The following is a 13416-nucleotide window of genomic DNA, read 5'->3' as shown; positions in this document are numbered from 1 at the left end:
ACTGCCTAGCCCCGGGCTCCTGCGCTCCTCATGGGACAGTGTAGGATTGGATAATAGATAGATAGATAGATTAATTAATTCATTCCTAGATATGGAAATAAACATGAAAAGATAAGAGATGGTTCAGTGATAAATATAGAATAACATTGGAGGAAAGCATGGAGCACAGGTAGTAAAAATAGGGGTAAACTGTCGTGTCAAGTGGGGTTGGTGGAGGATTAGTGCCCCTCCCCGTAAAACAATTAACTCTAAGCCCTTGGCCACCCCGTCTGGGATACATGGCGTCTGGCAATGGATGAATGAAATGAATGAATAAATGATTGTGTGAGGATTAGAAGGAAAAAGCAGGCAAATATGAGAAAAAGCATATTGATTAAATGTGGAAGTGACCCAAAATTATATGTATATAAATAGGAAAGTGAAAAGAAAAGAAGGGATTGTAAGACGAAAAGTTGTGAATCAGTTTATGAACAAAAGGAGGACATGTCTGAAATTATGAATGAATAATGCCAGACAGTTTTTGTAAGGGAAGAGGATTTTCAATGATTCAGGTGAATCAGAATAGGTCAAATTAGATAAACTTCACAGAATTTGAACATAAAGAGCTACTGGAGCTAATAAAAAATGTGGGTGCATGAAAAGCCATTGGACCAGCCAATATATCTAGTTGGGCAATTAGAGAATATGCTGATCAGTTAGTCAAACCAGTACTGTATAGGAGATAATAAAGTGTTCTTTAAAAGAGGGACATCTGCCAAGAGACTGGAGAACAACAACTATTCTATTGCCAGACGCCTCAATCCCATTCGGGGTGGCCGCAAACAAATCGCCTCCACGTCGCCCTCTCCCCTGCCATTTCACTGCCCCGCTCCCAACTCACACCCCCCTCTCTCATATACCTCTCCACCCCATCCCTCCATCTCATCCTCAGCCTCCCCCTCCCTTTTCCCCCCTCCAACAAGTATAGGAACCAATATATAAGAATGGAAATAGAGAAGCTCCATTAAATTAAAGGTCACTGTCACACACTAGCATCATTTGTAAATTGTATGAAGAAAATCATCAGGATGAGATTGGTTGCATGCTTAGAGAGTAATAAGATACAGTAATTACCTCAAGGGAATTTGGCTTAAGAGAAGGTACTTCAGGTATCACAAACTTACTAAGTTTTTATGATAAAGTTATTAATATACTTCAGGAGAAAGATGGGTGGGTAAATTGTATTTATTTGAACTTCAGGAAGGCATTTGATATAGTACCGCATGAGAGGTTGATATATAAATAAGAAAAAAAAATATCCATAGCATTGAAGGTGATTTATTATCATGGATGAGAAGTTACCTTGCTAGTAGACGAATGAGGACTATGATTAGATATAAGTTTTCATTATGGAAAGGAATAAAGAGTGGTGTGCCCCAGGGAACAGTTTTGGCATCCATAACGTTCCTAATATACTGTATACTGTATACAGTAAATGATGTGTCAAATGAAGTTTGATCCTACGTTAATGTGTTTGATGATGATGCAAGAGGACCTGGATCAACTATTCAGATGGAGCCAGGAATTGAAGTTTGAATTTAATGCTAGTACTGTAAGTGTCCAGTGACTGAGATAGGTGTAAGCAAGAGAAGACCATAATGGGACTATAAAATTAATGATGGTGGAAAGCATTGCCAAGACAATATATGAGAAAGGTTTGGGTGTAATAGTACAGCAGGAATTATCACCAGAGAAGCATATAAATAAGATAATTAGTAGAGCATGCAATCTTTTAACGAATACAAGAATAGCATGTCATTATATGTGAAGATATACTAAGTAAATTGATAATGACATTGGTAAGATCTCGATTAGAATATGCTGCAGTTGTTTGGTCTCCCCACTTTTAAAAAATATAAATAAACAAATATAAATAAAGGAAAAGTACAAAGACTGACTATTGTAGTAAGATGATACCGAACTTGAGAGAATTGCAATACAGTATGGGGAGAGGTTACAGAGGAAGAGGCTACACAAGTTGCAACAGGGAAGAAAAAAAGGAGACATGATAATGTTGTATAAGTGTACAGTATGCATGATATTGAAGAGTTTGATGGAGATAATTATATCATAGGGGATGGTGGAAGAACAAGAGGACATAGTTATAAACTTAAGATGTCAGGGTGCTTGGATAATTTAAGAAAATACAGTTATTCAGACAGAAGTACCTGTATAGCAAAGTGGAACCAAATAAACGAAAGTGTGGTAAGTGCTAAGAATATCCATACTTCCAAGGAAAAGTTGGATAGTTGTAATGCTGGAGACAGGACAGTACGAGCACTGTATAGTACTGTGCTCAAATCCTTCAAAATACAGTAGCTGAAGACATTGTACTGGTGTGAGATCCTAGAATGCATGCTGCAGACTGCCAGAATTGCCTTCTGAAAGAGATGTTGCAGTTGAGGATTAAAATAAGGGGGTGAGAAGGGTAGGCAGATAAATTTGTAATAATTTTAATTATCTTGCATATATTGTACATAATTTGATTCATTTTCACCAAAGAAAAAACATTGCTAGACATGAATGTTGATAAAGAAAAGAGCAAAACCAATGAAACCCAGTTTTGGTAACTCAAAGTTTTTCTGAAAAGTTGTATATGGTGAAATATAGCTGTTGTCTGTAAAAAGGAACAAAACGTACAAGATTATGTTGTAACTACTCATATAAACTTACCAAATTCTTCCCCTACCCCACCTGTTAATATCTCAGTGTAATTAGTAACCATGATTTGTTTCTCCCTCAGGTACCAGGAAGAGAGGGAGGGTGGGTGCATGTTGGAGGACAAAGGTTGAGTGGGGAGAAATGGAGTATTGATACCCATGTTATGGATTTTCCTACCAATGCATATGGGACCATTACCTTTATTAATGAGACTGCAGGTGAGGGATTTGCTAACAGTTGTTAATGTTATCATTGTTGTTTAACTCCAGTCTGTCTAGTCAAAAAGACACATCGACTACAGTTAAGCAGCTGCCCTGGAGGCTACCTTAAGGCTAATAATAACAATAATAAATAATAATAATAATAATAATAACCTGGTCTTTGTTCCTCCCCAAAAAACAGTTCTCCCCAAGGATTTCATAGGTGCTTGAGGCTCAGTGACATTTTTGCAGCTAAATGAATTATGACATCATTCATATACAACACAGACTTCTTCAGGAAAAATTAAAGATGGAGGCAGTTAAACCCAGCAATTGTTCTTCAAAACACCTTTCCACAAATTGTTGATTCTTAAAAAAACAAAGGCTTTGAACTGTTCTTGAAAAGACATAACAGAAGTAATTTCCCTGATGAATAATTGCAGTTTATTATGTAACCTAAGGGATGTATAGGAGAAAGATTGATCAACAAAAGACAGCTGATGAACAGCTGCAGACTCATTAAAATGCAAGGAATTGTCTTCATTTCTTAACATTACACCTGAGTGTGCTGACTGAAATTTCAGTATTTTAGCAGGATACTTTGGTTCACCAAACTTAAGAATCTTGAAAGTTATAAGATCGTGCAAGCAGAGTGAGAGAAGAGTTCTGGACAAATGTGGAAGTGTGCATGGAAAAGTTTGGAAGGAATGAGAGAGTGTTTTTGATCAGTGATATGAATGGTAAAGTAGGGAATGTGAAGGTGGATGGAATAGTTGGTGAGTGGGGTGTGCCTGCTGAGATAGATGAGAATGGCAGTGCATTAGTGGACATTTGTGCTGGGAAGGGGTTGGTGATAGCCAGTACCCTCTTCAGGCACAAAATGATCCACAGGTATACATGGCAAGTGATGAGAAGGGTGGGTGGTGAACTGAATGAAAGGAAGGCAGTGATTGATTATGTGTGTGTGGATGAAAGGATGCGAAAATGTGTAATGGATGCAAGAGCTTATAGAGGTTGGGGGAGTGGACTTTCTGACCACTACTTGGTGGTGGCCAGAATCAAGGTCCATTTAGGATGGAGAAATAGAAGAAGGAAGGGACGGGAAGGAGTATTTGTAAGAAGAGTGGAAAGGTTACAAGAGGATGAGAAAAAGGGAGAGTTCAAGAGAGAAGTGGAGGAACGATTGGGAAAATATAAATTGGAGCAGATGGGGGACGTGGAAGGTGTGTGCAGGATATTTACAGAAGAAATATGTCAGCATGTGATGTGATGTGTGGGATGAAGAGAAGACGGAGGGATGTGCAAGGAACAGCGTGGTGGAATGAAGAGGTGAGACAGGCTGTGGCACAAAAGAAGAAACCATACAATGAATGGATGAGAAATAGGGGCATGGAAGAAGTTGAGAGGCAGAAGAGAGAGTTATATGTAGAAAGAAAGAGAGAGGTGAAAAGATTAGTAAGAGAGAGTAAAAAGAGAGCGGATGAGGAATTTGGAAGGAACTTGAGTGTAAAGTGGAGGGACTGTAAGAAAATGTTCTGGAAAGAGGCGAAAAGAGTAAGACAGGGTAGAAGTGAAGTTAGCAGGAGAGTGAAAGATAAAAATGGTAGATTACTAGTGGAGAAGGGAGAAAAAGTGAGCAGATGGAGAGAACACTTTAAGGAATTGTTGAACATAGAGGATGGAAGTAATGTGAGTATAAGTGGCTGGGGAATGGCTGGGAGAAGGAGGGAGGTGAGAAGACAGGAAGAAATCAGTAGGATAGAAGTTGTGGAAGCAATGAAGAAAGTTAAATTGGGGAAAGCCCCAGGAATTGATGGAGTGTGTGGTGAAATGCTGAAGTATGGGGGAGAGATAGTGGTAGAATGGATGTGGAAAATGTGCAGATTGGCCTGGGAGGAAGGTAGAGTCCCGGATGATTGGAAGTCAGGTATAATTATTCCCTTTTACAAAGGAAAAGGGGAAAAAGAAGTGTGTGGTAATCATAGGGGCATCTGTCTTCTTAGTATAATAGTAAAAGTGTATGTTAGGATACTTATTGACAGAGTTAGAGAAAGAACAGAGGAATTAGTTGGAGAAGAACAGGGAGGCTTTAGGAAGGGAAGAGGTTGTGTAGATCAGATATTCATTCTTAGATCTTTAGTGGAAAAGTTTCTAGAGAAGGGAAAGAAGTTGTAGGTGGCATTCATGGATTTAGAGAAAGCATATGACAGGGTGGATAGACAAGGGAAAGTATTAAGAATATATGGAGTAGATGGGAAGTTGTTGAATGCTGTGAAGAGTATGTACGATGGTGCTAAGGCTGCAGTGCGTGTGGATGGTGAACTGGGTGAATTTTTCTCTTTGAAGGTTGGGTTGAAACAGGGATGTGTCATGTCTCCATGGTTGTTCAATCTGTACATGGATGGGGTAATAAAAGAGGTACAAGGTAGGGTAGTGGATGTTGGAGTGGCCCTGGTGAGAGAGGGTAGTGTTTGGAAACTCCCTGTACTGTTGTTTGCAGATGATACTGTGTTGTTGAGTGAAGACGAAGGAGAGCTGCAAGGCTTGGTGGATGAGTTTGGGAGAGTGTGTAAGAAACGGAATCTAAAGGTGAATGTAGGGAAGAGTAAAGTGATGGTCTTTGAGAGAGGTGAAGTCAGTGAATGTACAGCGAGGTTGGATGGTGAGGAATTGGAAAATGTGAGTATGTTTAAGTACTGTACTTGGGTAGTGTGATGAGTAAGGATGGAGGTTTGGAGGGTGAAGTGCTTGAAAGGGTACAGCAGGGAAGAAAGGTTGCTGGTTCCTTGAAAGCAGTGATAAGAAGCAGGGAAGTGAGCACGGAAGTGAAAAAGTTACTACGTGACAGTATTGTGATACCAACTCTAACGTATGGAAGTGAAGCTTGGACGTTGCTGGAAGGACACAAATCAAGAGTGAGAGCAGTGGAAATGAGTTATTTAAGAGGAGCCTGTGGAATTACATGGAAAGACAGGCTGACAAATGAGAATATAAAGGAGCGTTGTGGTGTGGATGTGGATGTGATAGGAAGCGTTAGGAGGAATACACTTAGGTGGTTTGGCCATGTGGAGAGGATGGAGGGTGAAAGACTGACAAAGAGAGTGTATGTGAGTGAGGTGGAGGGAGGAAGAGGGAGGGGGAGGCTGAGGATGAGATGGAGGGATGGGGTGGAGAGGTATATGAGAGAGGGGAAGGTGAGTTGGGAGCGGGGCAGTGAAATGGCAGGGGACAGGGCGACGTGGAGGGGATTTGTTTGTGGCCACCCCGAACGGGAGTGAGGCATCTAGCAATAGATAGATAGATAGATTAAATTCAGTTTTAGTCTTTACCCACAACCAGTGCAACTCAGTTAGGAAGGAGGTGGTTGGGTTTCTTGGGGGGAGGCCAGAGGTACCGGTAAGCCTTGCTGCTCAATTCAAAACGGACTAAACCTTCTTTAATAGATTATATGGGAGGCCGGTCCATAAAAATTACAGTACTTGACATGCTATGAGACCATAGCATGAACCAGTGTTTGAAGAGAATCTCTGTTCATCAGCTGTCACACAGAATACAGGTTTCCAATTGACAGAATGCAACTACACTGACAACTTGATTAATATGTTCTTTATAAATTAAGTTTTGTATTAAGGTAGGCATCCAAGTTTCAGTCAAAGCTAGCTGGATGAATTTGTGATCTGCCAGTCTTCAGAATCAGGTCTTATCAGTGTCATCATCCCTCTTGTTTCTTCAGATAATGTTGATTTATGTTTTGCCATCATGTAGCTAGAGTCTCCTCTTTATCATCTATTGTAGATTTTCGTATTAGTCATCAGGGTTTCAGGTAAACTCTTGGTATCATTAATATCTGTTATCTTAACCTAAAGTTGTGTGTCATCAGCTTAAAAATGATAGGACATACCATGTGCATTGAGATGATGAACTACAGCTCATATAAATACTGAATACAACTGGACAATAAACAGATCTTTGAGGAACTCCAAACAGAAGAAGAACTGAGTATAAATATGTGTTGTCCACAGTACAGTGATCCCTTGGTTATTGCACCCTTGGCAATAGTGGTTTTCTGGTAGATAAAAATCTGCACTCATTGCTTATTGCATATTTTTCAGCTAAAAAAAAAAAAAATTATCTCACACTTGAGCTGGTTTCTGCTGACAGTGATGGTGCAAAATTTGTGGTTTCTGATGGCTTTGAGGGATTCAAAGATGAGGCCCTACTCAAGAAGTCAGTACCAGGTTAATACCCCTAGCCTACCCCGTACCTCAAGCCCATCTCAGATCTCTATATGGTAGTACATATTTCTTCCTTATTGTGCTCATTCCATCATTTTCTATGAACCTGACCATGCCTAAGTGTGTTTCTGATACTTACCTGAACAGTATGTATATATTTATTGGATCTGAATTGTAAAAGGAAAAACTTGGGTTTAAGAGTGGGGTGCCTAGTACCAGTTAGGATAAATCCCATAGGTTCTGTGCTTTCATTATCACACACTAGGCACGGTACCAGTTTTGTGTGATAACCAGAGGATCACTGTACAGTATATACACAATATAGGCAACCAGTACCCTATTGTAGACAATGTCTCTTCAGGGTTAGACTAGGGTCTTTCCCCACATCGAGGATTTCGTTTTGTTTTGTTGCATTTATAAAGGCTCCAACATGAATGCATGCTTCAGCCTTGGCCATCTAATGGTGGCTGTCCATGCTGCTCGGTCTCTGGCAGCTTCCTTATGCAGTCTCTTGTCCCTGAGGTCATACTGTGTGACCTTGTCCCAGGTCTTTTTCAATGTGCCCTTTTGCGACTCTACTCGCAAGGTTAATACATTTCACTTTCTGTCTCCCATCCTCTCCACATGCCCAAACCATCACAGTCTGCCTCTCCTCATTATAACACCAATACGCTCCAGTTCCATCCTTCCTCTTAACTCTTCCATCGTAAACCTATCCCCCTCTCCCCAGGTCATACACTCAAGGATGCACTGCACATCTACATATTCATTGTCATTTCTGTACATTTGAGCCTGATGTTTGCCTCCTTCGGGGATGCTACAGCTGTTTGTGCTTTGCTAACAGCGAACAAGAGCTTTATAGATTAGTGCAGAGTTTTGTGGATTTCTGTGAGAGTCATGTTTTGACAGTAAGTGTGGAAAAGAGTAGAAATGATGGCTGATGAGAGAGCAGTTAACTTTCAGCATGATGTAATGGTGAATGGAGAGCAGCTTGAATTAGTGAGAGTTTGAGTGGCATGGTACAGTAAGAGAAAAGAGGGGTAAATGTGCAAAAGAGGTAGAAAGTATAATGACTTAAGGAAGGAAACTCTCTGGTTCTATCCCTCACAGCAAAAATATTTTGTTTCAAGGTTGGGTTAATGTTGCAAGTAAACTAGGGCTAACTTCGATTTATAGTTTTCATTGAGCGTTAAAACACATTGGATTTTTAAAGTCAGTGCAACATTAAATGAACTATTAGCTGTTATTCTGTATTTATTTTATTGTGAACCAAGTTTTTATTTGCTCAGACTACGAAATCAGTTTTTGCCTTTTTTTATGGGTTGGGACCCTGGTAGCATATCATATAATTTGTGCTGTTTATAAAGGTTCCAGCTTACATACGTCATATAATTCTCCATAATGGCGGAAGTGAAGTTAGCAGGGGAGTGAAAGATAAAAATGGTAGATTACTAGTGGAGAAGGGAGAAAAAGTGAGCAGATGGAGAGAACACTTTAAGGAATTGTTGAACGCAGAGGATGGAAGTAATGTGAGTATAAGTGACTGGGGAATGGCTGGGAGAAGGAGGGAGGTGAGAAGACAGGAAGAAATCAGTAGGATAGAAGTTGTGGAAGCAATGAAGAATGTTAAATCGGGGAAAGCCCCAGGAATTGATGGAGTGTGTGGCGAAATGCTGAAGCATGGGGGAGAGATAGTAGTAGAATGGATATGGAAGATGTGCAGATTGGCCTGGGAGGAAGGTAGAGTCCCGGAGGATTGGAAGTCAGGTATAATTATTCCCTTGTACAAAGGAAAGGGGGAAAAAGAAGTGTGTGGTAATCATAGGGGCATTTGTCTTCTTACAGTCGTTCTATTTTATGAAGGCAGTTTGGGTGGGACGCTCTGGGACTTCACACTGTTAGCTCTGTTGTCACATCGCCGCCGATACACGTGTAATTATTTGTGTTCACCTCTCTCTCTCTCTCTCTCTCTCACTCTCACTCTCCTATTTTAAGCTAGTAACTACTTATAAATGAATTTTAAACACTCTGTATAGATGTAATTCAATAAAAAAGCTGTAGTATAGTATACATCTCATAAGACTCGTCAGCGTTGCCTTTGAGACGTTGTCAGGTGGTGACACGAGGGACAGCCCTGCGTGAGTGGGTCATACTCGGTCAGTCTCCCGCCATGGAAGCTATTTAAAAAAAAAAAAAAAAAAGCACCTATAGACTTTTACCTCAGGGGTGGTGTGGAAAAAAAGTCGAAAACAAGAGAAAAAATTAAGAAAATACAATTAGTAGTAGTTAATATATAATATGAGAGAGAGAGAGAGAGAGAGAGCGCACGTGTGTGGCGACGATGTGGCAACAGAGCTAACAGGTTGAGGTCCCAGAGGGCCCGACCCAAACTGCCTTGATAAAATAGAACGACTATAGTATAATAGGAAAAGTGTATGGTAGGATACTTATAGACAGAGTTAGAGAAAGAACAGAGAAATTAGTTGGAGAAGAACAGGGAGGCTTTAGGAAGGGAAGAGGTTGTGTAGATCAGATATTCATTCTTAGATCTTTAGTGGAAAAGTTTCTAGAGAAGGGAAAGAAGTTGTATGCGGCTTTCATGGATTTGGAGAAAGCATATGACAGGGTGGATAGACAAGGATTGTGGAAAGTGTTAAGAATATATGGAGTAGATGGGAAGTTGTTGAATGCTGTGAAGAGTATGTACGATGGTGCGAAGGCTGCAGTGCGTGTGGATGGTGAACTAAGTGAATTTTTCTCTTTGAGAGTTGGTTTGAAACAGGGATGTGTCATGTCTCCATGGTTGTTCAATCTGTACATGGATGGGGTAATAAAAGAGGTACAAGGTAGGGTAGTGGATGTTGGAGTGGCCCTGGTGAGAGAGGATAGTGTTTGGAAACTCCCAGTACTGTTGTTTGCAGATGATACTGTGTTGTTGAGTGAAGACGAAGGGGAGCTGCAAGGTTTGGTGGATGAGTTTGAGAGAGTGTGTAAGAAACGGAACCTAAAGATGAATGTAGGGAAGAGTAAAGTAATGGTCTTTGAGAGAGGTGAAGTTAGTGAATGTACAGTGAGGTTGAATGGTGAGGAATTGGAAAATGTGAGTACGTTTAAGTATTTGGATAGTGTGATGAGTAAGGATGGAGGTTTGGAGGGTGAAGTGCTTGAAAGGGTACAGCTGGGAAGAAAGGTTGCTGGTTCCTTGAAAGCAGTGATAAGAAACAGGGAAGTGAGCATGGAAGTGAAAAAGTTACTACATGACAGTATTGTGATACCAACTCTAACGTACGGAAGTGAAGCTTGGACATTGTTGGAAGGACACAAGTCAAGAGTGAGAGCAGTGGAAATGAGTTATTTAAGAGGAGCCTGTGGAGTCACGTGGAGAGACAGGCTGACGAATGAGGATATAAAGGAGCGTTGTGGTGTGGATGTGGATGTGATAGGAAGCGTTATGAGGAACACACTGAGGTGGTTTGGCCATGTGGAGAGGATGGAGGGTGAAAGACTGACGAAGAGAGTGTATGTGAGTGAGGTGGAGGGGGGAAGAGGGAGGGGGAGGCCGAGGATGAGATGGAGGGATGGGGTGGAGAGGTATATGAGAGAGGGAGGTGTGAGTTGGGAGCAGGGCAGTGAAATGGCGGGGGACAGGGCGACTTGGAGGCGATTTGTTTGTGGCCACCCCAAACGGGATTGAGGCGTCTGGCAATAGATAGATAGAATAGATAGATAATGGCGACCCTCCATTGTTTGATCTCTGGCAGCCTCGCTATTCATTCCCTAATCCCTGAGGTCACTCTCTATGCCTTTGTCCTGGGTCTTTTTTTTTTTGGTCTGCCTCTCACAACCTTACCCCTGATGTTCACACTTCTCACCTTCTGTGCACATTTGTTATATATCTTCCCCCCTCTGAACATGCCCAGACCATCTCAGTCTACCCCTCCTTATCATGACACCAGTACATGTATGTCCAATTCTTCCTCTTAACTCTGCTATCGCAGTCCTAGCTCCCCCAGTCCTCACATTCAAAGGTACATCACACATTCATCTAATCACTGTCATTTCTGTACATTTGAGCTTACAAATATTCTCTTCCTTTATTACTCGGTTCTCACTACCATACAGCATTACACTCTCAACACATGTCACATACAAAGATCCCATAGCATGGAGGGAGAGCCCTCTCATTGTTAGGAGAGGCAACAGCTTCCAGAACTTCCTTCAACCATCCCTTACCCTAGCCACAGAGCTAGCTCCAGCCCCGCCTCCAGCACATAACATGTCCCCCAAATAACATAACTCTTCCACACACTCAATAGCCTCTGCAGCAAAATCATTCCTTTAACACTGGGGAATCTGAACACACTGCACACAACAAAATCAGCATTATTTTGCAGCCTACCTCAAATGTGACTACATCTTATGCACCCATGCATCACAAACATTTCCCAAGATAGAGTTACTTCACACACTTTTGTGGCAAACTGCACATGGACACACTTCCTCCGCTTTGATAGTACCACCGCCAGCCCTAGATATCATCGTTTCATTTTTCATCGTTTCATTTTTAAAGGCTCCAACATGCTTGCATGCATCGGCCTTGGTCACCTAATGGCGGCTCTCCATGCTGCACGATCTGTTGCAGCCTCCCTGTTCAGTATCTTAACCCTGAGGTCACACTTAATGACCTCGTCCCATGTCTTTCTCGGTCTACCCCTCATAACCCCACCCCCAATATTAACACTTCTCACCTTATTCACCCAATTATCATCCCTCATCCTCTCCACATGTCCAAACCATCTCAATCTACCTCTCCTCATCACAACACCAATACACTCTAGTCCCATCCTACCTCTCAACTCTTCCATCGTAAACCCAGCCCCCCCAGACCTTGGACGCAGGGACGCACTACACATCCACCTAATCATTGTCATTTCTGTATGTCTGAGCCAACGAATATCTTCCTCCTTCACTGCCCAGGTCTCACTACCATACAGCATTACACTCCTAACATTCTGCATACAAAGACCCCTTAGCACGTAGGGAGAGTCCTCTCAATGTCAGGAGAGGCAAGAGCTCCCTGAACTTCTTCCAACCACTTCTCACCCTAGCCACAGAGCTAGCTCCAGTCCCACTTCCAGCACACAACATGTCTCCCAAATAACAAAACTCTTCCACACACTCAAGAGATTCACCAGCAAATTCAATCCTTTCACTTCTGACAATCTCCACCTGCTCTCCCCGACACGATGTACACATAAAATCAGCATTATCTCGCAGTCTACCTCTGATACCACTACATCTCTTATGTACCCATTTATCACAAACATCGCACAAGATGGAGTTACTTCCCACGCCTTTGTGGCAAACTGCACATGGCCACTCTCCCTCGTCTTTGACAGTACCACCATCAACCCTAGATATCATCACTTTTGTTTTATCTGCATTTACCCTTAAGCCCTTGTGCCCCATACCATTTCTCCACTTCCTAAATCTTTCCTCCGCCTCCCTTTCGCTTTCTGCAATCAACACCAAATCATCAGCATACAACTCCCACGGGAGTCCGTTTCTAAAGTCACATGAAAAGGCTTCAAGTACCATGATAAACAACATGGGACTCAAAACTGACCCCTGATGCACACCAACATTCACAGAAAACTCATCACTCAAATCTCCATTCACTCTTACCTGGGTGTGAGCACTCACATACATAGCCATAACCACCCTAACCAGCCACTCCTCCAAGCCAAACTTTCTCATTGCCCACTTCACCACCTCTCTAGGGATTCTGTCAAAGGCCTTTTCCAAATCAACAAAAACAAAATAAAGATCCCTTCTCCTACCAATATATTTTTCCTGAAGCTGTCGAACAATGAACATGGCATCAGTGGTCCCCCTACCTGGCATAAACCCAAACTGCATCTCATCAATATTCATTCTTTCTCTAATCATACCTTCTAAAACTCTCTCCATTACCTTTATTTTCTGATCTAAAAGCTTTATACCTCTAAAATTTCCTCTTTCCAGGGCATCACCCTTCCCTTTATACACATTTACAATTACACTCTTCAGCCAATCATCTGGGACAACACACTCATAAATAATCCTATTTATCAGGTCAGTGACTAACCTCACCCCTATATCGCCTGAGGCCTTCAACATTTTGGCTGTCAACCCAGACATACCTGCTGCCATCCCCACCCTCATCCTGCCTATTGCCTCACTCACAGTAGCAGCATTAATCAAAGGCCAAGGGCCAGACACTGGATCTGCTGGCTCCAAAC

At 41.8% G+C, this 13416-nt stretch overlaps 1 protein-coding gene across 1 annotated transcript in view; it reads left to right on the top strand.

The window, feature by feature from the left end:
• Positions 1–13416, top strand: part of LOC145415629 (transient receptor potential cation channel subfamily M member 8-like) — a 318353-nt gene that overhangs the window by 32049 nt on the left and 272888 nt on the right. Inside the window, exon 7 of the mRNA XM_080284850.1 lies at positions 2783–2918. Coding sequence (XP_080140976.1) covers positions 2783–2918 — 136 coding nt within the window. The remainder of the gene's footprint in view (positions 1–2782; positions 2919–13416) is intronic.

Source organism: Coenobita brevimanus, chromosome 13 (assembly GCF_032717465.1).
Source record: "Coenobita brevimanus isolate Jiangsu-jjx chromosome 13, ASM3271746v2, whole genome shotgun sequence".
Taxonomy (NCBI): domain Eukaryota; kingdom Metazoa; phylum Arthropoda; class Malacostraca; order Decapoda; family Coenobitidae; genus Coenobita; species Coenobita brevimanus.
Note: the sequence above shows the minus strand (reverse complement) of the source record. Positions and strands in the feature narration are given on the sequence as shown.